Source organism: Tupaia chinensis, unplaced genomic scaffold (assembly GCF_000334495.1).
Source record: "Tupaia chinensis unplaced genomic scaffold, TupChi_1.0 Scaffold000133_1, whole genome shotgun sequence".
NCBI lineage: Eukaryota > Metazoa > Chordata > Mammalia > Scandentia > Tupaiidae > Tupaia > Tupaia belangeri.
Genome location: NW_006159602.1, coordinates 1,122,492 through 1,149,238, shown reverse-complemented (window position 1 = coordinate 1,149,238; position 26,747 = coordinate 1,122,492). Strand labels below are relative to the sequence as shown.

The following is a 26,747-nucleotide window of genomic DNA, read 5'->3' as shown; positions in this document are numbered from 1 at the left end:
GGCCAGGCAAGGCGGGGTGGGGCGAGCGGCCGCTGCGGGGATTCGGGTGCGGCGGGAGGGGTGGCGATGCGGGCACCCGGTGGAGCCTTTTACGTGGGTTCCAGACGTTGCCGAGGGAACCGCGTGTTTACGCACGAGCGCGGGGCGGGACGCCAGCGGAGTAGCTCTGCCGAGTGGGCCCACGACAGTCTCTCCTCTCGGTTACCAACTGCCCAACTGGAGCGGAGGTCTGGGCTGGCTTCAGAGTGCCAGACCACCCCCCTGGGGGCCTATACTCCGCTAGCTTAAAGGCCGACTGGCTCGCACACGAATGAGCAATCACCAAAGGTTCACTCTCCTCTCTTATCGGGTACATATGTCCTACAGGAAGGCCTTTGTGGGGCTGCTTTCCTTCCTGGGAGTGTTTTTGTCGTAAGCAGGTATAAAAGGAATCTAGAACTTGATGCGAAAAATAATCCACATCCAGAGAGTTTACACTAGACGGGTAGAATAATTTAAGCCAGTCATTCTCAAACTTGAGTGTGCAACAGAATCACCGGGAAGTCCCGTGAAAACACAAGTGCCTGGGCCTCAACCCCGGAGTTTCAGATGGTGGGTCTGGGATAGTGCCCAAGAATTTGCATTTCTGACAAGTGAAGCCCTGAGGATGACTTTGCTGGTCTGAGGACCACACTTGAGAACCTGTTAAGATGCAGATTTCCTGGCCAGTTCCCATAATTACTGAGGATGGGCCCATGAATCCGTACCCCATAGGTGATTCTGTTGCAGTGCCCTAAGAAGGTGACTCTTAGAGGCAAGATGCCACCTGTTTCCAAGGGCCTGAACCTCAGGACCAGGAGTGCTAATAAATGGGGTGGAGGAAGAGGACTTTGGTCCCTTGCCCTACTGGCAGCCTTTTTCTGTTCTCTGAAATGTGTCTAAGGTGCTGTCAGCCCAGAGGTCATCCCGATGCAGCGCCAGGTATCTGTCTGGAAGATACAGGAATGGGAAAGGCATGGCTGCCTAGGGAAGCTGCGTCTGAGTTTCTGCGCATGACTTCAAACAGGAAAAAGTGTGATAAACCCTCAGGTTAACTCTGAGCTCCTCTCTAAAACAACAGTTCACAGAGTGTGGGCGCAGGCCTAGCAACATCACTGTCACCTAGAAACTTTTAGAAATGTGCCATCGGGGCCAGTGAACGGCACAGCTGTTAAAGCACTGGACCCCACATGGCAATCCTAATCACATCAGGCACTTGAGCATGGGGCCCCAAGATCCAAGAGGATGAGAATGGCGAGAAGTGATTGTAACATGGCCATCCCCCCTAGTGGGGGACTTCTCACTTTCTCTCTCACTGTCTCTGACTCTCCCTCTGGTGAGTGTATGCACTCTAAAGCAAAAACATCTTTAAAAAAGAAAGAAAGGAAGGAAGAAAGAAAGGAAAAGAAAGGAAGGAAGGAAGGAAGGAAAAGAGAGGAAAGAGAAAGAAAGAAAAGAAAGAAAGAAAGAAAGAAAGAAAAGAAAAGAAAGAAAGAGAAAGAAAGAAAGAAAGAAAGAAAGAAAGAAAGAAAGAAAGAAAGAAAGAAAGAAAGAAAGAAAAGAGAAAGAAAGAAGAAAGAAATGCAGCCTCTCCAGCCCCTGTCCAGGTCTACTGAACCCAAAACTATAGTGGGACCCAACCGTGTGTGTGTGTGTGTGTGTTAAGAATTATTTATTTTAGGGACCGGCAGTTAGCATAATGGCTATATAATGGCTATGTCGCTGAACTCCCATGTAGTCGACCATGGTTCGAGTCCCGGACCTGGTGGCTTAAACTCACGCTGGGCGCATGTGCATGCGTGCCCAAGATCCCAGAGGAGGATGGAGGAGAAGGGATTGTGGTGTGGCCATCCCCCCTGGGGGGTGATTTCTTGCTTTCTGTCTCTCTGTCTCTCTCTGTTTTTCTGGCGAGCGCACGTGCCCTATAGCAAAAACCTCTCAAAAAAAAAAAAGAATTGTTTATTTTTGTTTATTTTATTTGTTATTATTATTTGACCAGAGAGAGAGAAAGGGAAAGTGAGAAGGCAAGCCGCCAGGTCCTGGACTTGAACCGTGGTCAACCATGTGGGAGTCCAGCACCTCAACCACTGAGCCATTTGCCAATTCCCCTACCATGTGTATTTTAACAAGCCCTCCAGGTGACCGAGGTGCACAGCACAATTTGAGAAACACTGCTGTGAAAATGACTAGTACACTTGGTAGTCTTAGACTCAATGATATTAGAGCTTCAAGTGCGCACTTCATTGAGAATACTGTTCCACTGGAAATGCACAGCAGACATAAAAAACATTTAAGGGGGTGAACTAAGACTGGGTTTCTCAGCCTCAGCATTGTTGACATTTGGGCCAGATAACTCTTCATAGTGGGGGCTGTCCTTTGCATTGTGGGATGTTTGGCAGCATCCCTAACCTCTACCCGTAAAATGCCAGCAGCACTTCTCCCACTTGTGACAACTGAAAATGTCTCCAGGGGCCAGATGGTGGCACAGAGATAGAACACAATGCTCTATGAGGCAATCCCACATGAAAAGGTTCCCCAAGGGAGTCTGTGACCTCCCTTAGTACACTGGGCACACTTGACCATGAGCCAGGGCTGGCTGAAGGCTGGGGTCATCATGGCATGAAAACTCGGCCTCTTATAAATGATATAATAATAATAATAATCACTTAAAAATATCTCCAGACATCAACAGATGTCTCTTTGGGGGCAAAACCAACCCAGGCCAAGAATCGTTCTACGCAAAAATATAATTGTTACAGATTAATTTATTAAGTGAACACGATCTTCTAAGATCATGCTTAGATTTAGGAAACAATTTATAAGCCCAAAAAGAGGTTCTTAAGCAAAGACAACGTATTATAGTGCGATAAGTGTTTAAATATATATGAATGGGCCTAGCAGTCCATTTTCCTCCTTTACTACTTGGGCAGCTGGAAGCCTCAGGGGAGGTCCAAGTTCATTTCTGAGCCAAACTGAACATTCCAGGTGTGTTCGTGTGGACTGTAAAGCTAGTTGACTGGGAGGCTGGGGCCGGAGGATCACTATGGTGAGACCCTGTCAAGAATACCTCTCTCTCGCTCATGAAGGAAAAAAAAACAATATGAATTCTATGGAGGTCACTAGCACTTTCTAGAGAAGCTGATGAAGACTTCATACAAAGGTGACACTGGACTCTCAAAAAAAAAATGGGGGGGTGGGGGAGACAGGGCAAAGACATCTGATGTATATGCAAAGTCTGAAAGGTAGTGTTGCAGTGCGCGTGTCTGGTTAGGATACATGGGGGTGGGGTGTATGACGAAACAAATGATCAGAGTTTATCAGGACACTCTTACGAAAGGCCCTGCACACTATGAGATCGCACTTCGTCAGGGGAGAAGAGGGTCACAGCATTATCCACTGAAGGAGTTTTAGCAAGGAAGAGTCACAATCAGGCGTGTAGTTTAGAGAGACCTTATACTCTTGGTTTTCTGTTCTCACAATGTCCTCTCCTCTGCCATTTATTCCTTTTTTTTTTTTTTTTGAGAGGTTTTTGCTATAGGGCACGTGCGCTCACCAGACAGACAGAGACAGAGAGATAGAAAGCGAGAAATCACCTCCCAGGGGGGATGGCCATGCCGCAATCCCTTTTCCTCCATTCTCCCCTCGGGATCTTGGGCACACACGCACATGCGCCCGGCGTGAGTTTAAGCCACTGGGTCCGAGACTCAAACCACGGTTGACTACGTGGGAGTCCAGCGACAGACATAGCCATTACACTAACTGCTGGTCCCATCTGCCATTTATTCTCATCCACCTGCCTTTACCTGCTCGGGGCCCATCACGGCCCAGTCTTCAGCTCCTCTGGACTTCCTCATCTTCAAATCCTCCAAGTTACATTTCTGGTCCCAACCCACATGTCCTATGACTTGGCATTTCCCCTTGATGTGTAAAAACTCAGCATGGCCAAAACGGAATTCATATTCCTTTTCTCGCTTGCCCTAAAACCTTAGTCCTCAGTATTTCTATATCAGAAAAATGGCCTCACCATCCATCTAGCTAATAAGCCAAAAGCTTAGGATTTTTTCTTGATAAATTCCTCCCACTTCTCATCATCCCACATCCAATCTGTCTTCAAGACCTGGAGATTTTATTTGCCAAATATCTTTGTATCCATTCACTTCTTTCATCCCTTCATCCCCCACTGAATCTTAGGTCTCATCCTTCTGTTGTTACCTCCTAAGAAGTCTCCCTGCATCTAGTCTCCACTCCATACTGTAGGCAGAATGCTAAAAAAAAAAAAAAAAGGCCAAATTCGATCATGCCATTCACATATTTAAATTCCTGAATGGCTCTTTCCATTACACTTTGGATAATAACTACAATTCTTAATATTTCCTATAAAGCACCACATGGTTTGACCTCTGCTTCAGTTACATGGGGGGCTTAAGTCGGTGCCTTGTACTTCCCATCTGAGGAAGGGTGAGGGTATTTGCACTTACCATCCCCTCTATCTAGGAAGCTTCATCCCCTGCCCTCAGCACCACCACCATCCCCTGCTGTTTCCCAGCATCCCCATTTCCATAGGCAGGTTAGTCCCTCAGGGAGACTTTCCTTAGCTGCTGCCATTCTCTCCCCACATCTTGGCTCATATGCCCTGTTAGTTTCACAGCACTCCGGATTTTCCACTTGGGGCACATAACCACCATCTGTAAATCTGTGATTATCCTAGTGCTAGCTGTCTCCCTGTAGGCTATGCAAGGTCCCGTACCTTGTCTGTCTGGCTTTGTATTAGAGCCCAGCACTTAGCACTCTAGCACACTGCTGGATAGATAAACTGCGGATATACAAAACATATGTTTAGAATGACTGCAGGGAGAGAATCTGGAAGCTGGGAAACCAGTTAAAAGGTGTGATAGTCCAAGTGAGAAATTAGAGAAATTTCATTTACAGTGAAACTTTAAGGAGATAGAAACATTAGGTTTCTTTGGATATAAACAACACAACGGAGACACAGGCTCACACACACACAAAAGGAATTCACTGGGAAGACAGAGAAGTTCAGATTATAAAAGGACTGTCTAACCAGCTCTCAGAACAAGAGAACTCAGGGCAGCTCTGTAGTAGACCAAAGCTAACGGAGGGTGTTTTTGTTTTTTAAGAACACCCTTGGAATAAACTTAATCATTTCCAAACCTTAAGTCATTTCTTAAGTATCCAGTTCCTGGGCCACCTGGTGGTTGGTGGTTAAGATGGCTGGATCCCACGTGGCTGACTACAGTTTCAGTCCTGGACCTGGTAGCTGAAAAAACACACCAGGTGTATGTTTGCCCAAAACCCCAAAAGGAGTGAGAAATGGAGAAGGGATTGTGGCATGACTGTCCTCCATGTGGGGTGTTGTCTCTCTCTCTTTGGCAAGTGCACACATCCTCTGGCAAACTTAACAAAAACAAAAATTCAGATCCTGAGAGAGAGGGTCTGGTGTACTGGTCTCCTAGCTGACCCAACAAGTCTACATTCCCAGGGTAGGTCTTTTTCCAAAGGAAAAGGAGAGTGTTGTTGATAAAATAAGGGGAAAGAAATCATGGCTGACCAACCATAGACGCCCACCTCACGAGCATCAATAGAGAGGGGTTTGAAGAGGAGCTTCGTAGCCAGTGTGGTGGATGGTGATGCCATTTATGAAGTTAGGGCGTTCACGTTAGGGAAGAGGGGCATGTTCTAGGGGAGGATGAGCTTTTGTCTTCTAAGTAGTGAACCTGCAGTGTGACTCCAAACCCCAGGATTTAGAAATCTGAATGTGATCAGAGAGACACCCAGGGCCAGAATGTGACAGCTGAAGAAGAGGGTATCGAGTGAAGGAAGAAAAGAGCCGCGGAGTAGAATGCTAGGAAGCAGTAAAAATGAAGGGGCAGAGAAGGGAGCGAAGTTAGGCAGCTGAGTGACACACTTCGTGAGGCACATTGGTCTGCTGAGAAATTTTATGTTCTTCATTTTTAGAAAAAAAGTTTCTTTCCCCAGCCTTTCCTCAGGAATGTTGTTTGTGATTTGCAGTCAACTCTAACCTTTACCTCCAGGCAGGAGCTAACAAGCTTTTCATGTATTTCGGAGCTAAAAGAAGTTGCCAAGTAGGGGAGATATTTCCGTAAAGCCTGCACCCAAACAGGTAATTAAAATAGGTCTGTCGGGACCAGCAGTTGGCATAATGGCTATGTTGCCAGGCTCCCATGTAGTGGACCGTGGTTCAAGTCCCAGACCCGGTGGCTTAAACTCACCGGGCACATGTGCGTGCGTGCCCAAGATACTGAGAGGAGAATGGAGGAGAAGGGATTGCGGCATGGCCACTCCCGGGGGGGTGGGGGGGTGATTTCTGACTTTCTGTCTCTCTGTCTCTCCTTCTTTCTGGTGAGTGCATGCTCCCTATAGCAAAAAACCTCTAAAAGAAAAAAAGAGAAAGAAAGAAAAAGGTCTGTCAAAAAAGTGTTTTTTGTTTGTTTGTTTGTTTTTTGGTCAGAGAGCACAATGCACTGTAGGGAGACAGAAAGAGAGAGAGGGAATCCTCTATGGGGTGTGGCCACACCACAATCCCTTTCATTTCTCCATCCTGTTAGGATTGTGGACATGCATGCCTACACAATCAACATGTTCTTCAAGCCACTGGAGCTGTAATTTGAACTGTGGTCAGCCGTGTGGGATCCAGCTCCCAGCGCACAGGGCTTCTCCACTGCATTATAGTGCCAGCGCAGCAAAGTATTACTACTCCAGTGCAGCCCTCCTAGCAGCATTAGCATCATCTGCTGCCTAGTAGAAATGCTAACCCCATGCCTCATGAATGAGAATCTGCACTTTAAGGCCCCCAGGTGATTCATACACACCGGAAGAACATTTCCCTAAGGAGGAACAGTATGGAAATTGTGAGTTCTGAGAGTTGATGAGAAGAGTGACCCAACTCTTGTGACATCTGGAAGACTTGGAGCAAAGAGGATTGCGAGTTCGTGATGAAGGGGTGATGGATGTGGGCCTGGTAGGTACTAAATGGGGACTGGTTACCAAGCTAGTATTTTTGGCAGCTTCACTGAGTGGCTCTGTGAGTGAGCTCTGGACCAAGGGAGGGAAGGTTCCTGCTCTAAGGAGCAGGCCACCATGGACTGCGTAAACCCATTAGACCTGACAATTAGGTCAAGCACAGTTTCTAATGAGTAATGAGGTAGAAACCAGACTGTGATAGTTGAATAGTAAGTAGAAGATGAAAACATGAGGAATTTAGAACCTTGGTCACCAATGCAAGGAGTTAGGGGTGACAGTAAGCTAAAGAGGGAAAGGGGGACAAGGGATGTTTAGTTTATGAACACATTTAAATACTTCTCCTAAATACTTAGGAGAAGGAACCAGTTAGGGAAAGGAGGTTGAAGGTCCTTGAAAGTGGTTAATGGATGAGGCAAGATACACATCCAGGGATGGATGTGACCAACAGTCTGAAGTAGACTCTACAGGTTTTGGTGACTAATTAGGCAGGTGGAGGTGACAGGAAGAGCTGATTCTCTAGTTTGTTTTTTAATTGCCAGAGGGCACATACATGTACTACTCATCAGAGAGAGAGACAGAGACAGAGGTGGGCGAAAAGCATCTGCCAATGGGGTGTGGTCATTCCACAATCTCTTCTCCATCTCTCCATCTTGTTGGGATTTTGGGCATGCACACACATGTGCCCAAATATGTTTTACAAGCCACTGGGGCCAGGATTTGAACTGTAGTTGGTCATGTGCATCCAACTCCCTTAACCACTGGGCCACAGTCCAGCCTTCCCTAGTGTTTTTGATTTCAGTGGAGACAGAGTAAAGTGCTATTGCTAGGGATTGGTTCTGGTTTCTATTAGGATTTAGAAAAATGTAGGTAATATATATGTATTAATGTTTGAGAAATATAACATTTTTATTAAAAACTTGTAAATTGTAGAACAAGTTCTGGCCACCCTATCTTAGAAGTGGAGGAAGTGTAGTAGGAGAATACTGGACGTGGAGTCTCAAATTCACAGGCTCCGATATGATCTCGGGAGAGCTAGTAACATGTCTGACCTGCATCTCTCTCACATGTATAGATGGGTTAGAAAAGGGCATGCCATGGATGGGCAGAGGGATGGTCTGCCCTGGTGCAGGTGATAAGGAAGTGTACTGTTTGCAGAGAATTTTAAAACAATGATACAACTAACTAAAAATCAGTCTGCTTTTTTTTTTTTTTTTTTTTAAGAAAAATGTTTGCTATAGGGTACATGTGCTTGCTGGCAAAATAGAAAGTGAAAAATCAACCCCCATGGGGGTGGCCATGTAGTAATCCTTTCTCCTCCATTCTCCTCTCAGGATTTGGGGTATGCATGCACCTGGCCTCTGGGTCTGGTACCACTGTCAGCCAAGAGGGAGTCCAACAATATAACTATTATGCCATCTGCTGGTCCCAGTCTGCTTTTTCATTAACAGCAAGTGCTGGCAATTCTAAACAACGGTAGAGGTAAAAACAGTCCTTGTCCTGGTAGCCATGAAATAATAATGTATATTTCATACTGTACTTCATTAGAGGATCTATATATGGTACATTATAGAATGCTATAGCATAGAAGTTTTAAATTAATTTTTAGAATTAATGTAACTTGAAATATTTGAAGAGAAAATAGTGGTTCTATTATTTTGGGATTCTTTTGTTGTTGTTACAGGGTATATGTGCTCACTGGAGAGAGTGAGAGAGAAATCGACCCCTCATCCCACCTCAGGGAGGATGGCTATGCCACAATCCTGTCTCCAATCCCCTCTTGGGATTTTTGACATGCACACACATGTGCCTGGCATATTTTTCCAAGCTGGTAGGTCCAGGATTCAAACCATTCACTTGACCATGTGGGATACAGCACTTTAACCACTATGCCACCTCGCTGGCCAGTAGTTCCATTTTTCATTTTTAAAAAAGGATACCAAATAATATATAGAAAATTACTTGGTTATACTGAGTTAGTGATTGTGTCATGTTTTTTGGAGATAAGTGATTACCAAAGAATTTTATATAGAATGAATAAAAAGATCCTAAATGTTTTGGAGTAGTAGGGAGATAAAAAAGCATGACCTTCACAGTTTCCTGTTGCTTTCATAATTAAATCATAGACCTAGTAGCTGGGTCTATGAAAGTTTTCTGGTGACGAAGCCAGTAACAATGAATTATTTACTTCAGTTTCCATATACTTAGAAATAAAATAGTATTACCTACTTCCCCATAGAACCTACTGAATTCTGTGAGCACATCCCTTGTTAAAAGAGAAAATATTTTAATGCTTCAGTTTGTGACATAGAATGATCAACTATTGGGTTGTTGGGAAAGTCATGATGCATTTTTGCATAGAAAACTAGAAACATATGTGATGACTCTCCTGATGACCTAATTTTATTTATTTAGAGATATTTTTGCTAGAGGGCGTGTGTGCCTGCAGGAGAGACGGAGAGAGATAGAAAGTAAGAATCCCCCACCCCCCGCCCCCTAGGAGAGATGGCCATGCTGCAATCCCCTCTCCTCCATTCTCCTCTTGGGATCTTGGGCATCCACACATACGTGCCTGGTGTGAGATTTAAGCCACCAGGTTCAGGACTTGAACCATGACCAGCCATGTGAGAGTCTAGCAATGCAACTGCTATGACATCTGCTGGTCCCCCTAGTATTATTTTTAAGAGACTCACAAATAAGTACAACCTGGAGAATATGCTAATATTGAAAGTTCCTTTCCTGTTTCAAATCAACCCAGCATGCAGTTGATAAAGAGACTCACTGTAATGATTCATCGGTTACTTTCTACCATGTACCTGTATTTCAACAATGCAATAAACAACACCTTTTCTAAAAGTCTTAAAGATATAGCATAAGCCTGACTACCAGTCGGTTCCTAGCATCAGGTTATGATACTCAGCACGTGTGGCTTTGCAGCACTGAGAACCTTCCAGTAGCTTTAACCACACTTAGTCAAAGAAGCTGACTCCATACTGATCCTTCCCAGGCTGTTTATACTAAGTGATGAATACCTTCCAATAATCCATCTCCTTCACAATCTGCTTTTAGCGAGGGCATTATATTATTCAAAAACTGGAAGACTAAAATAATGGACTTGTAAAGTTTATTGATGAAAGGGTTACAATTTCAGATATTATTCAAAGAGTTTTTAAAGTGAAATATTATAATAACTTCCAGGGAATATTTTTAAAAGTGAACATTTTAACTAAGATTTTAATTTTACCTGATATGTTAATAACTAGAGGAAGACTCTGAATTTTTGGCATTTTGCACGCTACACATAGTTATATTTATGCCAATGGACATTTGCAAACATAAGGTATAATGACTTTATATTTGGCTACACTGTACTATTTCAGAGAGAAAATAATTTGGACATTGGTTTCACATAATTTAAAGAAAACATTACTTTCAAATGATGATTACTTTAGAAAGAAAGCCCATAAAAGTCATGGGAGAAGTCACTTGAGAAGAAAGCCATCCCTCAAGGGGTCGTCATCTTCCACGGTAAAGCTTGCTGTTCCAGTGTAATGGGCTTGTCCCGATACTTCCACTATAACAGCTTTAAAGTCACCGCATTTTGCTTCCTGGAAAAAAAAAAAAAGAAGAAGGCAAAGGGAGCATACTATCAAATATTGTACTCACATGATCTCTGGTCTGAAAAGTGGACTGTTGATTTATATCATGTTTAAGAAAATCCAAGGGTTAACCCTATGGGCAATGGAAGGTTAGGGGAGTGACAGGGCTGGACTTGGTTTCAGGTAAGTGTAGTCGTGATGTGGAAGACAAACTGGAGAGGAGAGAGACGAGAGACACAAGAACCTGTTAAGGGACACCTTAGTTCACTGACTGAATCCAGTACTGGGGTAGACTGCAGTGACGATGGAGGAGGAGAACGTAATGTAGAGAGACTTGGCAGGGAGACTTGACAGGCCTGTTGACTCTATGTGGGAAATGAGGAGCTATGGACAAGTTAAATATTCTCTTGCTTGGAAATGATGCCCATGATGCCATTTCCCAAGTTGGAGAATGAGAGAGGAAGAGCATATTTTAGAAAGGAAGAAGTTATTAACAAGTTGAGTTTGAGATATCCCTGGGGCAATCATTTAAAGATCAGTGTAGTGAACAGTTGGGAATAAGAGTGTTAGACTCAGGGCCAGCAGGTGGAGTGGTGGTTAGGGCTCTGGATTCCCACATGGCTGACTGTGGTTCGAGTGACCCGGTGGCTTGCTTTCTCACTTTCCTGCTCTTTCTCTGTCTGTCTCTCTCTGATCAAATTTAAATAATAATAACAAATAATATTAAATAATTCCTTTTTTTAAAAAAAAAGAACATTAAATTCAAGAAAAGGTATCTGGTAGGCATGGTAGGGATAAAGGCTTGGCAGTCATCAGCAGCAAATGATTGGAAATTGAAGCCTAGAAAGTGGATTAAATTGCCCAGCGACATCAAATTGTTGTAGATGAGATGAGAAGGAAGCTGAGGATGAGACCACTGGGGACACCAAATGGAAGGACAGAGAAAGGAAGCTGAGGCAGGAAAGAGGCTGAGAAGGTTTCATCTGAGAGCCTGGGGGAGGCCAGAGAAGCAGTGTGGTGCAAGTGAAGACAGTCAGGCATGATTAGCAACTACGAGATAGCTTCAAATCTTAACTGCAGAATATCTTTCTACTTTCTAACTTTTTAAATAAGAATAACTGAAGCTAAAGGTAACATGTCAAGTAGTAAATTAGGATACAGTACTTTAGCGTTTATAAACATGCTATTGTGTAAGGCCTCATTGAATTTTTCCTTCACTTGAAGGTCTCTCCTTATAATGTGCTGCTTATCTCCATAGAGACCACCTTCACAGCCTGGCTCCACTATTCACTAACTAATCTCCGGAAAATTACCTGATGTCTCTACTTCTCCATTTTATCACCTTTTAAAAAAGTATAACAACAGTACCAATCTCATAAGATTCTTGTGAGGATTAAATGACATGGTATGTATAAAATGTTTATCTTAGAAATGGACATGCAGTAAAGTACCTAATAGACATTATGGATTATTATTTTTATCTTTGATCTTAGATTTTTTTTTTATTTAACTTTATTTAGTGGTTTATTTATTTATTTTTATTTCACCAGAGAGGGACAGAAAGAGAGAGAGAGAGAGAGAGAGAGAGAGAGAGAGAGAGAGAGAGAGAGAGAGAGAGAGAGAGAGAGAGAGAGAGAGAGAGAGAGAGAGAGAGGAAGCAAGTCACCAGGTCTGGGACTTGAACCACGGTCAGCCATGTGGGAGTCTAGCGTCCTCAACCACCACATCACCTGCCAGCCCTCTTTGATCTCAGATTCTGAAGACAGTATGTTCCAAACTTTTACACACAACATAAATGGTTTGGTACATCATAAAATCACTGTATGATATAGGAATCCATAACCTAAAGAAAATTCAATATTCAAAGAAAACAAACTTTAAAAATCGCTATACTGAGCCAGCCCCATGGCCTGCTGGTTAAGAGAGCCTGATCTCACATGGCCAAAGGCTAAATATAAATCTCAGACCTGGATGCTTGAAAATACCCAGGGCACTTTGCATGCATACCCCAAACCCTGAGGGAAGAGAGAAAGGGAGGAGAAAGGATTGCGAAGTGACCATGCCAGTTGGGAAGTGCTCTCTCTCTGTTTCTTTCTGTGTCTCTGGCAAGTGCATGTGCCTTAGGCAAATTGAAAAAAACCCCACTGCTATGTTAAGATAGTTTGCTATGTTAAAGAGCTATTGGGACCAGCAGTTGGCATAATGGCTGTGTCGCTGGACTCCCATGTAGTCGACCGTGGTTCGAGTCCCAGACCCAGTGGCTTAAACTCACGCCGGGAGCGTGTGTATGTGTACCCAAGATCCCAAGAGGAGAATGGAGGAGAAGGGATTGCGGTGTAGCCATCCTCCCTAGGGGGCGATTTCTCACTTTCTGTCTCTCTGTCTCTGTCTGTCTTTCTGGCAAGCACATGCGCCCTATAACAAAAAACCTCTCCAAAAAAGAAAAAAAAAGAAAGAGCTATTTATAATAGCTTTATCAAATGTAGATGAATCATTCTGTAGATTTCTTTTAGTATTATGCATAGACTCGTTATCTGTTGGCATATTTAATATTTTATTCCATTACAAAAATTCTACTCCCCATAACTGCTCAGGATTTTTACAATCTACTCTATAAAATAAACATTCCTGCAGAATAAAAAAAAAAAAATCTGGCATGGTGGTTAAGGTGCTGGACTCCCACATGGGTGACCATGGTTCGAGTCCTAGACCTGGTGGTTTGCTTTCTCACTTTCCCCTTCTCTCACTATCTCTCTCTCTATCTCTTTGGTCAAATTTAAAAATAACAATAAATAATAATAACAAATAAAATTAAATAAAGAAATAACTTTTAAAAAGTATAAAAAAAGAAATCCATATCTGGGACCAGCAGACAGTATAATGCTTATGTCGCTGGACTCCCATGTACCTGATAGCAGTTCAAGTCCTGTACTCGGTGGCTTGGAACTCACGCTGGGCTCATGTGCATGCATGCTCAAAATCCCAAGAAGAGAATGGAAGAGAAGGGTTTGGGGCATAGCCATCCCCCTGAAGGGTGATTTTTTGCTTTCTGTCTCTCTGTATCTCTTTGTCTCTGCAGTGAATGCACATACCCTATAGCAAAAATCTCTCTACAGAACAAAACGAAACACTCAAATTTTAATTTAATGGTTTTTCAAAACATTTGGTCTCAGCACTCCTTTATGCCTTAATATTTGAGAACCCCAAACAGTGTTTGTTTATATAAGTTACATTGATCAATGTTCATTGTACTGGGAATTAAAGATATTTGCTCATTACTTCATTTAAAAATAATAAATTAATAATTACACATTAATATATGAACTTGTATTTTGTGAAAATAGCTATTAATATACTTACCATAACAAAACTTCAATAAATAAAGTGGCATTATTTTACATTTTTGTAAACCTCTTTATTTCTATCTTAACAGAATACATATAGATTCTCTCACTTGTTTCTTCATTCAATTAGCAGAGAAATCACCCATCATGTAGCTTCTGCAGAGAAGTATATAATATCCTAAGTATTATTATGAACATAGTTTTGACCTTGTGACCCATGGAAAGGAACTTGGGGACCCCCAGAGGTCCCAAGACTGGATTTTGAGAATCTATATTCTAGGTAAGCAGAAGTTTTTATAGGCTTACTTTAAAATTTTCTTCTAAGAACTGAGTAAAGAAACTTATCTAGCATCCATCTTGGGCTACTTTGGTCTCCTAAGAAACACATTTACAACTAAGAAGCCAAGGGTGTCACTCACCCTCACAGCAGTCCCTGTGAACACTGAGCCAGTCGCACTGCTTTTAAAGGCTCTGGTCTGGTTCAGTTCTAGAAGGCCTTTGTGATACTGTAGAGCAATCCGGGCTGTTACTCCTGAGCCAGTGGGGCTTCTGTCAACCTGTTTCAGAATAAATGAGAAGAAGAATGTTCATAGTGTTATGTTTGCATATTACCTGGCTTTCATGACTAGAAATGATAGTTCTAATACCTGTTTATCAGCAAACACACAGATGTTGGTAGTTGGTTCCTTGCTATAAGCATCTTTTCCATCTGTTACTATAGTTCCATATAGAAAGGCAAGGTCTTCACTATCAGGATGATTAATTTTAAACTGCAAAAACAAAATAAAACAAAAACATAAAAATCCTTAACCCAGGGGCTGGCAAGTGGCATGGTGGTTAAGGGCGCTGAACTCTCACATGGCCGACCATGGTTCAAGTCTTGGACCTGGTGGCTTGCTTTCTCACTTCTCTCTCTGTCTCTCTCTGATCAAACTGGAAAATAACAATGATAATAATAATAAACAAAGTTAAATAAAATAATTCTAAAAAAAAATCCTCAACCCACATGTAAAATAAACTTTCTGATTCAATTTTATCTTTATAAATAATGTAGATGAGAGCACATAACTTTTCAATCTTTATCATTTATGAACTTTTTTTGGACAAGGAATGGTAGAAATTATGTCTTTGTCTAGATGAACAGTTTTATTGAACAAACAGTATTCTTATCATACTTTGAGAGCCCCTTCTAAGGAAGTTGACCTGTATATGGCCTCTACTAAATGTATAGTCCAATTTTATACACACATCCTCCAAACACACACACACACACACACACAGAGTCTTTGAAATGCTGACCCCAGGACAGCCAATCCAGGGCGTGGCCGTGGCCACTCAGATAGGATGAGCTCAGGCCACCATATTCTCATTCTCAGCAGCTCGAAGGGGATGGTGTGGAAAAACCAGGCAATGAATTTACCAGTGAAAGAGACAAGGACTGTGGGAAACCATGAGCAAGCAAATGTCATAAGAATAGGCAAGAGAAACAACTGAATGAAAAAAGCGTTTACTGTAGAGGATGGAATCAGGGGGTCCCACGAAAAGCGGGAGATACACACGCACAGTAGCAGGTACAGACGGTGTAGCTAAGCAGGCCCCAAAGTCAATCCTTCCTGTTCTTCTTGGGAAGACCAGTTGCTTAGCTTTTCCTGGATTTCTGTCATCTCTGCCAGTATGACTGGGATAACTATGACCTTCCTTACTTCCTCATGTATCTTTACAATGAGTACTTTCCACTCCCACCTGGCTGTTGGGTAAAGCAAGTGAACAGATTTGCGTTCTTAAATGCAGAGAGTCCATCTAAAACCAAACCAAAAAGACCTGCAGTGGGTCTGTCTTCTCTGTCTTCCTAAGCACCTATCCCCAACTCCTACTACACACATACCCAGTGTATTCGGGGAGGTCTCTGGACACAAACTGAAATCTTTCCACCGTGGGTAGCAGAACATCATGCTTTACTGCTGTGTCATGATCCAGCCTCCCAAACTGGCTTATCAGAATAGTTTTCCCGGTCCCAATCTAGAGTTACTTGAGCAGTTCTTTGAGTAACTTCTTAGCAATACGAGAAATAATGTACTTATTAAAATTGATGTTTTCTGTGAAATAAGAGAAAGTTTGATCAGACTTAATGAAATCTATTTTGTAACTTACACATACATGCGTTATTTTCAAGTTTTGCATAGTGAGCACACAGAGCAAAGTCTATGCGCTTGAATTAGTAGAATTTTATATTATAAACTTATATGTTTAAGTAACCACAAACTATATTAGTACATATGTATTTTTGAAGTTAGTAATAGTTATCATTTATTGAACATTTATTAGAGGCAGTGAAATAGGTTAGGCAAAGAAATGAGTTAGATAAACAAGAACAAGTGCATCTTTCTATTTTTAACTTAATGACGTTTGCACAGTTATATAACATGCTTTTCCCAAGAATTATAAGTCCTTTACATGCATTGATTTTATTCTTAATGACAACTTTACAAAGCAGGTATTTTGTTTTTTTGTTTTTTCTTTTTTTAGAGATTTTTTACTACAGGGCACATGTGCCCACTGGAGAGACAGAAAGTGAGAAATCACCTCCCCCTCCCCCCCCAGGGAGATGGCCGCACCACAATCCCTTTCCCTCCATTCTCCTCTCAGGATTTTGGGCACACACACACACACACCCAGAATGTTTTAAGCTACCAAGTCTGGGACTCAAACTATAGTAGACTACGTGAGAGTCCAGCAACATAACCATTATACCATCTGCTGGTCCCCAAAGCAGGTATTTTATAATTCCATTTTATAGATAGGAAAACTGAGGCACACGGAAGTCATGTAACTTGTTCAAGTTTACGAAAATTAAAAGAGGCGAGCTAAAACTCACAGGTAGTCTTGCTCTAGAGCCTAAGATTTTAACTATATCCTATTCTTAGTACTACCAATAATTTAGACATATTGATATTTAATTTTCCTTATAGAAATGATCATTTATATTTCGCTAGGCCATGGGGGGGGGCATGTGTTACAAAAGTAGCAACTGTCCTGACCTGAGCTTTCACTGCCTCTGTCACTGCACTTGCTGCATCCACGAGGTCTCTTGTCTTTGAAGAACAAACGTCAAGTCCTAACTTTTCAGCACTGACAAATGCATAAAAGGCACCGCCATATGCGATATCCACCACCACCTGCCCGTGTCCAGGGACCGCCACCATGAGATCTAAAAGAGATAAGTTTGAAAACGAATTTTTGTTAGAACTTTTACAACAAAATCTACAGCATTTTTAACATACTATTTCAAGGGAGAGAGTCCTTTTTCTGTCCTAGAAAGAAACAAAAATCCTGAGTTAGATAAATAGGAGCAAGGCGCATCTTTCTATTTTTAACTTAATGATGTTTGCACAAGTTATGTAACATGTTTTTCCCAAATCATACATACAGACTCGTTAGCTACTCTGAGACTCATTTTTAGGAAACATCGTAAAGGGCAAGGGAAGGAATGACCTGAGACAGCAGCTGGTGAACACCATGATAGAAAACGTAGGTCTCTGTTTCTGCTACTAGAGATGGTTTAAAGTAGAAAGGATTCAGGGTCCTACCAATTGGATTTCTTCAGTCATAATGTCAAAATAAACCTTTAAAAGGAGAGGCAGGGGACAGCAGGTGGTATGGTGGATAAGGCACTGGACTCTGACGTGGCTGATCATGGTTCGAGTCCTGGACCTGGCAGCTTGCTTTCTCACTTTCTCTCTCTCTCCCTCTGGTGAGCATACATGCCCTGTAGCAAATTTAAAATAATAATAATAATGATAAATAAATTTAAATAAATAATTATTTTAAAAAGATTTTTCTACATAGTTTAATTTCATTATCATTCAGGTAAACATTCAGGATAAAGCCATTGTAGAGTCACTGACTTCTATAGCATCATTTAGCATCTGAGTTTTTATTTGAGCATTTTAAATCCCCAACAAGTTCTGGGCCAGGAGGTGGTCTGGTGGTTAAGGTGCTGGATCCCAGATGGCCAACTGCAGAGCACAAGTCCTGGACCCAGCATTGTGAAAAACATGCCGAGTGTGTATATGTGTATGCCCAAAAAAATCTTGAGAATGGAGGAGAAGGGTTTGCAGTGTGGCCCTCTCCCCTGGGGAATTTCTCACTTTCTCTTTCTCTCTCTCTTTCTTTGTTTGGTGAGCATATGCATCCTATGGCAAAAATTTTAAAACAACTCCTAATACTGTAAATTTCACAAGAAGTTCAGTTTAAAATCCTGAATCCATAAAGCAATGGGGCTGGGTGATATTTGGGACATGGAAATTGTTTTGTTTTGTTTTATTTTTGAAAGGTTTTTGCTATAGGGCACATGCGCTCACCAGAAAGACAGAGACAGACACAGAAAGAGAGAAATAACCCCCCGGGGGGATGGTCACACTGCAATCCCTTCTCCTCCTCTCCTCTTCGGATTTTGGGCACACACACGTGCCCGGCATGAGTTTAAGCCACCAGATCCGGGACTTGAACGGTGGTTGACTACACGGGAGTCCAGTGACGTAGCCATTACGCCAACTGCTGGTCCCAGAAACTGTTTTTTGTCCCTCCCCACATTTTCCTCTCTTCCTCCTGCCAAGTTCAAGTTGGCTTGGTGACCACCATCTCTGGGGGAGGTGTATGGCAGGGAGAAGGCAGGTCTTTCTGTTTTTGACTTACGGAAATATGTTCTCAGGAGGAGAGACTTTTGTTAGTGTCCTGAAGCGAGAACATTTGGAGTGTCCTGAAGCGAGAAATACTTCTCTGTGTCAATAAAGTGTCATTTCCTCCAGTTGGGGTGGAGGGGGCAGAGCTCCTGAGTGCAGAGGACCTGTGTGGACTTCCCACGGCCCCTCCCACGGCCCCACGAGAAGGCCACGTAGTGGACTAGAGAGTAACACAGGAGGCAGGGAAGGAGGCCTGGGCCACGTGGAGCAGGGCCGATGATCCTTCACTGCACTCATTAACTGTGCGAGCTGAGAACCAAAGGCCCTCCTCTCCGAAGCCCTGGCACATCTAAGAAACCTTTGTGATGTGTACATTGGGGAAGGGGACAGGACATAGCAGGGTGAGGCTAAGTCAACCAACCAGACAGAGTGGGGTCTCAATGTCAGAAATCAAGGGGTACAAAAGCAAGTATTTCTGGTATTCCCGAGTTTTTACACTGAGTCACACAAGATGCCAGTGTGCTGTTGGTTACAGACTAGTCTACAGAAGCCCTTTTTATACATAATGTATCAAAACAGCTAGCCTATGATCAAGAGGAAAACATCCCTGTGAATCTTTTTCTTTTCTTTTTTTTTGGAGAGGTTTTTGCTATAGGGCATGTGTGCTCGCCAGACAGAGAGAGACATAGAGACAGAAAGCGAGAAATCACCCCCCAGGGGGGATGGTCGCACCGCAATCCCTTCTCCTCCATTCTCCTCTTGGGATCTTGGGCACGCACACACACGCGCCCGGCGTGAGTTCTAAGCCACCGGGTCTGGGACGCGAACCACGGTCGACTACGTGGGAATCCAGCGACATAGCCATTACGCTAACTGCTGGTTCCCTCAAGTTGAGTTTTTAGGTAGGGTGCTACTTACTAAGTTTTAGTTTCCTCTTCTTTTTAAAAAAGAATTGTTTAACTTCATTTATTTATTTATTTTCATTTAACCAGAGAAACAGAGTGAGTGAGCAAGAGAGAGAGAGAGAGAGAAAGTGAGAAAGTGAGCTGCCGGGTCTGGGACTCAAACTGTGGTTGGCCATATGGGAGTCCAGCACCCTTAATCACTATGCCACTTGCTGGCCCCAAATTTCCTCTTCTTTAAAATGAACCAGATGTCCTTTAAAGTCACTTCCATTTATTATCAGTGATTTTTTTTTTGATCACTAAATTACTAACATTGAAAATTAGGGTATTTGTTTGATACAAGCATATTCTATGTGATAGACTAGGTCCTCTAAGGAAGGCTCAAAGTCAAACGATGACAGAATGATTCGAATGGCTTGAAAACGTGGACGAAAAGGAGTGACAACTCTATTCCTGCAGTAACTGGGTTAGTTTCCAGCTCTCTTCCAGTCATGATACAAAAGCCTCCCCACTGATCGAATTCAGCCTGCTGGAAGTAGTACTCAGGTGAGGCCAGGTACCAGGTCACCTCCATGAAGGATCTTGCTCTTTGTAAGAGTTATGGTTATAGAGATGCCCTATTTTACATGATATAAAAGATCTGTACTAAGGAACCCAGCAAAAACCTTTAAATTGATCCCTAAAGACTAACTGGGAATCCTATATATCTGTACTTTTTTTTGTCCTGAGGAATATATTTTAAAAATTCTAAATAAGAAGGCCAGCAGATGGCATAGCGGTTATATTGCTGAACTCCCACATGAGACCTTGGTTCAAGTCCTGGACCCAGACGGCTTGAAAATCATGCTGGACAAGTTTGTGGCATGCCCAAGATGCTAGGAGGAGAATTAAGAAGGGATTGTGACATGGCCATCCCCCCTGTGGGTTGATTTCTCACTTTCCTGCTCACTGTCTTGGTCTCTCTGTCTCTCTGGTAAGTGTGCATGCCCTGTGGCAAAAACCTCTTAAAAAATCTAATTATCTTGTATATTCTCATTTAATCCTAACAAAAACTCTACAAATGAAACAGAGAGAGAGATTAAACACTAATTACTTGCCTAGGGGCCAGGAGGTGCTGTGGTGGTTAAGGTATTGGACTCCCACAAGGCTGGCCACAGCTCAAGTCCTAGAATTGGTGGCTTGCTTTCCCTTTTTCTCTCTGGTAAGCTCATGTACCCTTTAGCACATTAGAAAAACAAATCGATAATAATAAAATTAAATAACTAAAAAATTGCCTACACTTGCACAATGTCTGTTCCAGTTCCTACAGAAGAAAAGCAACTACGTCCATCTCTTTATGATTGCTTAGTTCATGAATTCTCATTTAATTCTTCAAAGAAGTAGAGACAGCATGTTTTATAGATAAGGAAAATGAGGCATGTTGAGTAATTTGTTAGGGGTAATGTGACTACCAGGCATATCCTGAGCCAATTCTGACCTGAGTGTACTTTGCTTTATCCAAAGGTGAAATCTCTGGGAATGCTGAGAAGTGTGGAACCAAACACTGAGTAAGGGAAACTTGCAATTCTTTACTCAAGGCTCTCCCAAGAACACAGTTGGAGAGATCAGCAGGACAATCGAATCACATGCACTAAATTCGCAAGGCAGTGATCAAACATTTGCAAAGATCTAAAATTACCTTTTTATTAATTGCAAGGGCATGCAGGGTTGGTTAGTTGGCGCCATGTGGATTCCAGCTCAGACAGACAGTTAAAGTACTATAGTTAGTTGCGTTCTGGGTTGCTGCCCGCCCGGGCCTGAGTGTGTCCCACCAGTTACCTGTGGCCAGCACGAAGGCAGGGACGCTGTGGAAGCGCACCGGGCCGCAGCTGCGGCCGCCTTCACAAGTCACAAAGGCAGTCACCAGCCCGCAGGGGCAGTGAAGGTTGACTCGGGCCTCGCGGGTGCCGGCCGGGGGTGCCGGCACCAGCCCGAAGTCGACAGCGAAGCGGCCCAGCGCCAGCACTGCATGGCCGCACATGGAGCTGTAGCCCTCGTTGTGCAGGAATAGGACGCCCAAATGCGCCTCCGGCAGCTCGCTCGCCACGAGAACGGCCCCGTACATGTCTCGGTGCCCTCGGGGTTCCAACATGAGCCGTCGCCGCACATGGTCAAGGTGCTCACGCATGTAGCGCCGCTTGGCCAGCAACGTGGGCCCCGCCACCTCTGGACACCCGGCCAGCACGACGCGCAGGGGCTCGCCGCCCGTGTGCATGTCCACCACTGACAGCGGCGGCGTCCCCGGGTCGTGTGGGGGCAGCTGGGGCACGGCCAGCGTGCTCTCCATCACTTGCGTTCTGGGACAAGGCCCGTGGTGCACACTTCAAGACAGGACCTACCCGCGTACTCGGTGCCAGAAAGGCAGGACGCGACGCAGCGCTAGGGCGCGGGATCGCTGAGCCTTTACCAGGAAGTAGAGGCGGGGCTTCGCGGCGGTCGCCCCGGTTACCAAGAGGCGGAGCTGACGAACTGCAGTGGCCCGGATGTCCGGGCGTTTCGCCGGATCTCCGTCGCTGAGCTTCTCTGCAGGGAAACCTGCGAGCGCCCATGGGTGAGTGGTCGTGGGGATGGCGGGGATTACTTGTCTTAGTCCCCGCCTCTGCCCTAACTGGGCACTCCCGGATCGGTCCCGGCGGGCGGCCTGTGCTCGACCCTGCTCCTACCCGCCCTCAGATCGGGCCACATTCTCCTGCCGAGGTTGTGGTGGGTGGTCTCTGTCCCTGACAGGCAGCGGAGGGGAGGCGGGCAGCGTGGCTGGGTCTTTGTTGTTTTGTTCGAAATGTCACTTCAGCCCTTTTGTTTAATGCGAAGAAACATGCATAAAAGTTGACTTCAAAATTGCAAGCGCGACGGTAGCGCAGAGAATAGAGGAAGCAGAAGCTAATTGCTGCAAACGTGATTGTCTCCCACTTCAGCCTAAAATATGAATCTATAGGGAGGGCCCTTCACAGAGGGGCAACCCCTTTGCAAAAAAAAAAAAGTCTTAAAATTTTAGACATTGTTCACTAAAAGAGATAAATGAAAGGGGAAATCAAATGGACACTTGGAGCCATTGGTCTGTTTTGTAGGTCATGAGCTGTTGATTCAGTTACCGTGCTGGTTTTCAGAGCAGAATTTTGAGAAACTTAAATTTTTACATTCAAATGTACTTACTAAAAATCTGACGGATTAGATGTAAAAACCATACAGAACGGGACCAGCGGGTGGTGCGGTGGCTAAGGCGCTGGACGCGCCCACATGGTTGACCATGGTCTGAGTCCTGGACCTGATGGCTTTCTCTCTCTCTCTCTCTCTCTCTCTCTCTCTCTCTCTGTGTGTGTGTGTGTGTGTGTGTGTGTGGTCAAATTAAAACTAAGTGAGTAAATAAGTTAAATAAGTAACTCTTTAAAACATACAGAACAATCTTTGTTATTTAACTTCTGCCTTCTCAAAAAATCTGAAACTGTTCATTTTCATGTGTTAGTTTAGAGCATTGTGATTATAATTGGTTAAAAAATAAGTGCCAATTAAAATAAAAGAAACCCATGGGTTTAAAAAACTGAGTTAGAAATTTGATAAAAGTGAAAGGATTGAACAAGGAATTTTATTCCACGCTCTTTCTGTTTTCTTCTCAGCAGCATAAGGAGAAGAAATCAAAGGTTGTACTTAAATTAGAAAGAAAGAGAGGTATAGGTCTAGCAGTCTCTAGATTGTGAATTAAAGAAGAATTTGGGAAATGATTACTCAAGATTTGTCATAAGATGCATGATTTTCCAAATGAATTCTTGCCCAGACCTTGGTAGTTTGGGATTTATCCATATTAGACTGTAGGTTCTTACAGGACAGACTGTCACATTTACCTGTGGAATTTTAGTGGGTCTTAACCAGTGGAATCTGACACTCATCACATGTTTATCAAAGGAATTAATCAATGAATGAAGGAAATCAGGCCTTACTGGTAGAAAAACTTTCATTTCTGCCCATGAATGAGGTCAAAGACAATCTGTAGGTCCTGAGATTTTTTTCTTTCTTTCTTTCTTTTTTTTTTTTTTTTGCAAAGATGAGCTGTTTTTTATTTCTCCCAAGCCTTGAGATCAGGGGGATAATTCTAGGGCAGTAATTTCCAACTCTTGGTAAGAGACCAAGTGATAACCTTGAAGAAAGTCCCACCTGTCCTTGATAAAAATGACAGAAACTAGGGCAACAGGAAGCTTTTTATAATGGCAAATTTATTTACTCTAAAGGATTGCCCTTTATTATGAAAGTATGTCCTTTCTGCTTTTCTGTCTTTTGTTGTCAACAAAGGTGATACTGGATTACGTGTGGATGTGTGTATGCTCAATGTATTAACTGAGCAGAATAAAAGGTGATGACCTATAGGTGCTCTAATTTCTTTATCTTTTCTTTTTTTTTTTTTTTTTCTTTTGGCTCTTTGCTTTGGGTATGGGTGCTCGGTGGAAAGAGACAGAAGAGCGGGGGAAAGTGAGAACTCACTCACGGGGCCTGGGGGTGGCCACACTGCAGTACCTTCTCCATTCTCTCTGGATTTGGGGCATGCACACACTTGCACCTGGCATGTTTTTCAAGCTGCTGGGTTCAGGTTTTGAACTGCACAGTTTGCCATGTGGGATCCAGTGCGTTAACATCATGCCATCTACTGGCCTCAGGGCTCTCATTTCTTTAAAAAAAAAAAAACAAGCAAAATTTGACACTTAATTTTTTATCAATAAAACTTAATTTTTAATCAATAAAATTCAAAAGTCCAATCAAGGGGACTGGCTGGCTAGTGTCATGGAGACAGTATTGGGTTAGGCTCTGTGTTCTAGAGATAGTTCCTCCTTTGCAGGTTAAGGACTGGAATCACAAGGAACAGTATTAACAGCAAAGTTTCAGAGTAACTGTCTTCAGTATGGCAGTAAAAAAAGGAGGAATTTAAATTGAAAAATAAATGCTTTAGGAGTTTTGTCTAATATATATCATTTTGAACACTGAAAGTTGGTTGAGATATTTCTGTCAAGTGCTTCAGCTATTATTGCATTACTTTTTTATAATCACAAAAGATGTTACTATACTGGCGTTTGTTTTTAAAAAGCTGTCGATATTCAACCAGCATGCCTTGGACTATATTGTGGGAAGACCCTGTTGTTTAAAAATGGCTCAACTGAGATATATGGAGAATGTGGGGTAAGTCTTATTTTATATGATATTTCATTTATAGAGTCTATTTACTTATGAAATATTTTCACATGTAGAGTCTTTTTTCTGAAGTATGCACATTTATTTGTAAAAGAATGTAGAGGCATTAATATTGGGTTGTTGGGAAAGCCTTTAGCATTTTTTGCATCGAAAAACAGAAAATTACATCATGACTTTCCCAATGACCTAATAAAACCCTTGTTTGTGTTGCAATACTAATGTCTATAAGTAATATTAAATCTTTCTTGACAGTCATGATTATTTTTAAAAATAGTTGTAATTTTATTGGGACCAGCAGTTGGTGTAATGGCTATGTCGCTGGGCTCCCACGTAGCCAACCGTGGTTCGAGTCCCAGACCTGGTGACTTAAACTCACACCGGGCACATGTGCGTGTGTGTCCAAGATCCCGAGAGGAGAATGGAGGAGAAGGGATTGCGGCATGGCTATTCCACCTGGTGGGGGGTGATTTCTTGCTTTCTGTCGCTCTGTCTCTGTCTTTCTGGCGAGTGCACACACCCTATAGCAAAAACCTCTCCCCCCAAAAAATAGTTATAATTTTATAATAATTCCTGATTTCTTTTAAAAATGACTCAGCACAGTGACTTGTACAGTAAGTTAACATTACTACTCCAGAGCGTTTTCCTGTAATTATTATCATGGGACATCAATAACTAGGTTTTTCATAAAATGTTTGTCAACTGTCTTAGTCACTTAGTAAAAGGAATTCTTTAAGTGCGTTTTATAGATATAACATACAATGTAGATTTCTTTTTATTTGACCTATGCTTTTTTTAAATTTCTAAAAGCTACACATGTAAACTTACATGCTTAAACTGAAATGGGATGTATTATAGTATGTCTTTTTTTGCCAGGTGGTCTGAATCTTATAATATCTGCACATAAAATGCTGCTGTTTTATATTGTAGGTGTGCCCAAGAGGACAAAGAACAAATGCACAGAAATATTGTCAGCCTTGCACAGAGTCTCCAGAACTTTATGACTGGCTCTATCTTGGATTTATGGTTATTTTGCCTCTTGTTTTACATTGGTTCTTCATTGAGTGGTATTCGGGGAAAAAGAGGTTAGTTCATTCTGTGAAGGTATCCAGACAGACTGATTTGGAATATCATTTAGAATATCTTACACAGTAACTATATTTGCCTCTATTGTTTTAAAATTGGTAAATCTGCTTCTCATTTATATTCTGATTACTTTGTCCTGTGGCAAGAAAATGATAGGATTTTCTTAATAAATAGTAAGGATGTCTTAGTATTTTCTTAATAAATACTAAGAGAACTGCCCTTTGTCACTTTCACCCTAAATGATCTTGAACTGTAACCTATTGGTTTTCTACTGGTAATTGGCTATGATTATAAACTATTGTTCTAGAGCAAATACTTTGTAATTTAACTTAACACTAATAATTTAGCATAATATAATTATAATATAGTTGTAACCTACATATGAAAACTCACACTAGCACATTAAGTCAACACACATTTATTGAGCCCCATGTTTTATGTTTGGGAGATCGGGGAGGAGATGCAAAAATAGCTGACATGACTTATAGTCATAAATTTGTAGATAAGACAAATATATACATAATTGATTATAATGCAAATCAGTCTTAGTAGTGTAGCAGAGTTATAAACAGAATGCTCTGGTCATTCCTCTGGTCACAAGGAATGGAGAGAGAAATTGTGCTTGGTGGGACTGGGAAAACTTCATAAAAAGAACATTGTAGGCAGAGGCAACAGCATGTACAATGGCTCAGAGGCGTGAAATATGTCATCTGGGGTGGTCAAAGTATGAACTGCAAATGAAAGATTTACAGATTTAATATATAGAAGTGGGAAAGATAAATCGAGACCATTACGTGAAGGTTTTGATAAGGATGTGAACTTTATTCTACTAGGAACGAGGAGCCCAATTCTGTTAATACCTTAGTACATTCCAGCCATACTGATTTTCGTCTAGTTCTAACT

General features: G+C 42.5%; 2 protein-coding genes and 1 long non-coding RNA gene across 7 annotated transcripts in view; 2 read left to right on the top strand and 1 right to left on the bottom strand.

The window, feature by feature from the left end:
* Positions 1-81: 81 nt before the first annotated feature.
* On the top strand, positions 82-7,010 carry LOC102492368 (uncharacterized). The gene is made up of 3 exons (XR_334010.1): positions 82-349; positions 6,072-6,160; positions 6,847-7,010. It is a non-coding gene; the product is annotated as an uncharacterized LOC102492368 (long non-coding RNA).
* A 3,114-nt stretch (positions 7,011-10,124) lies between these two features.
* On the bottom strand, positions 10,125-22,000 carry L3HYPDH (trans-L-3-hydroxyproline dehydratase). Of its 3 annotated transcripts, none has more exons than XM_027770424.1 (5): positions 21,926-22,000; positions 16,999-17,168; positions 14,608-14,730; positions 14,380-14,517; positions 10,125-10,625 (listed from the first exon to the last, which is right to left on the bottom strand). In XM_027770424.1, exons 2-5 carry the CDS (start codon positions 17,161-17,163, stop codon positions 10,500-10,502), a joined length of 552 nt encoding a protein of 183 aa, XP_027626225.1. In that variant the 5' UTR covers positions 17,164-17,168; positions 21,926-22,000; the 3' UTR covers positions 10,125-10,499. The 3 variants fall into 3 exon arrangements, with proteins under 3 accessions (XP_027626225.1, XP_006144887.1, XP_027626226.1); XM_006144825.3 differs by having other exon boundaries at positions 21,366-21,971; XM_027770425.1 differs by lacking the exon at positions 21,926-22,000 and adding an exon at positions 18,656-18,944.
* A 56-nt stretch (positions 22,001-22,056) lies between these two features.
* The window catches only part of JKAMP (JNK1/MAPK8 associated membrane protein), a 17,069-nt gene continuing 12,378 nt past the window's right edge, over positions 22,057-26,747 (top strand). Inside the window, exons 1-3 of one of the 3 annotated variants that reach the window (XM_006144827.3) lie at positions 22,061-22,137; positions 24,676-24,749; positions 25,689-25,843. In XM_006144827.3, coding sequence (XP_006144889.1) covers positions 22,134-22,137; positions 24,676-24,749; positions 25,689-25,843 — 233 coding nt within the window. In that variant the 5' untranslated portion in view covers positions 22,061-22,133. Of the gene's footprint in view, positions 22,138-24,657; positions 24,750-25,688; positions 25,844-26,747 lie in introns of all 3 variants that reach the window. The other 2 variants (XM_006144826.3, XM_027770426.1) reach the window with 2 other exon arrangements.

What these genes read in the sequence shown, in the direction of transcription:
- L3HYPDH (XM_006144825.3), bottom strand. Translation starts at nt 21,873, where the DNA reads ATGGAGAGCACGCTGGCCGTGCCCCAGCTGCCCCCACACGACCCGGGG. An exon ending in CAGAGGCAGTGAAAGCTCAG is followed by an intron (nt 14,731 to 16,998) that starts GTCAGGACAGTT and finishes TTGTTTTTGCAG; the next exon opens with TTTAAAATTAATCATCCTGA. An exon ending in TCACAGGGACTGCTGTGAGG is followed by an intron (nt 10,626 to 14,379) that starts GTGAGTGACACC and finishes TTTTTTTTCCAG; the next exon opens with GAAGCAAAATGCGGTGACTT.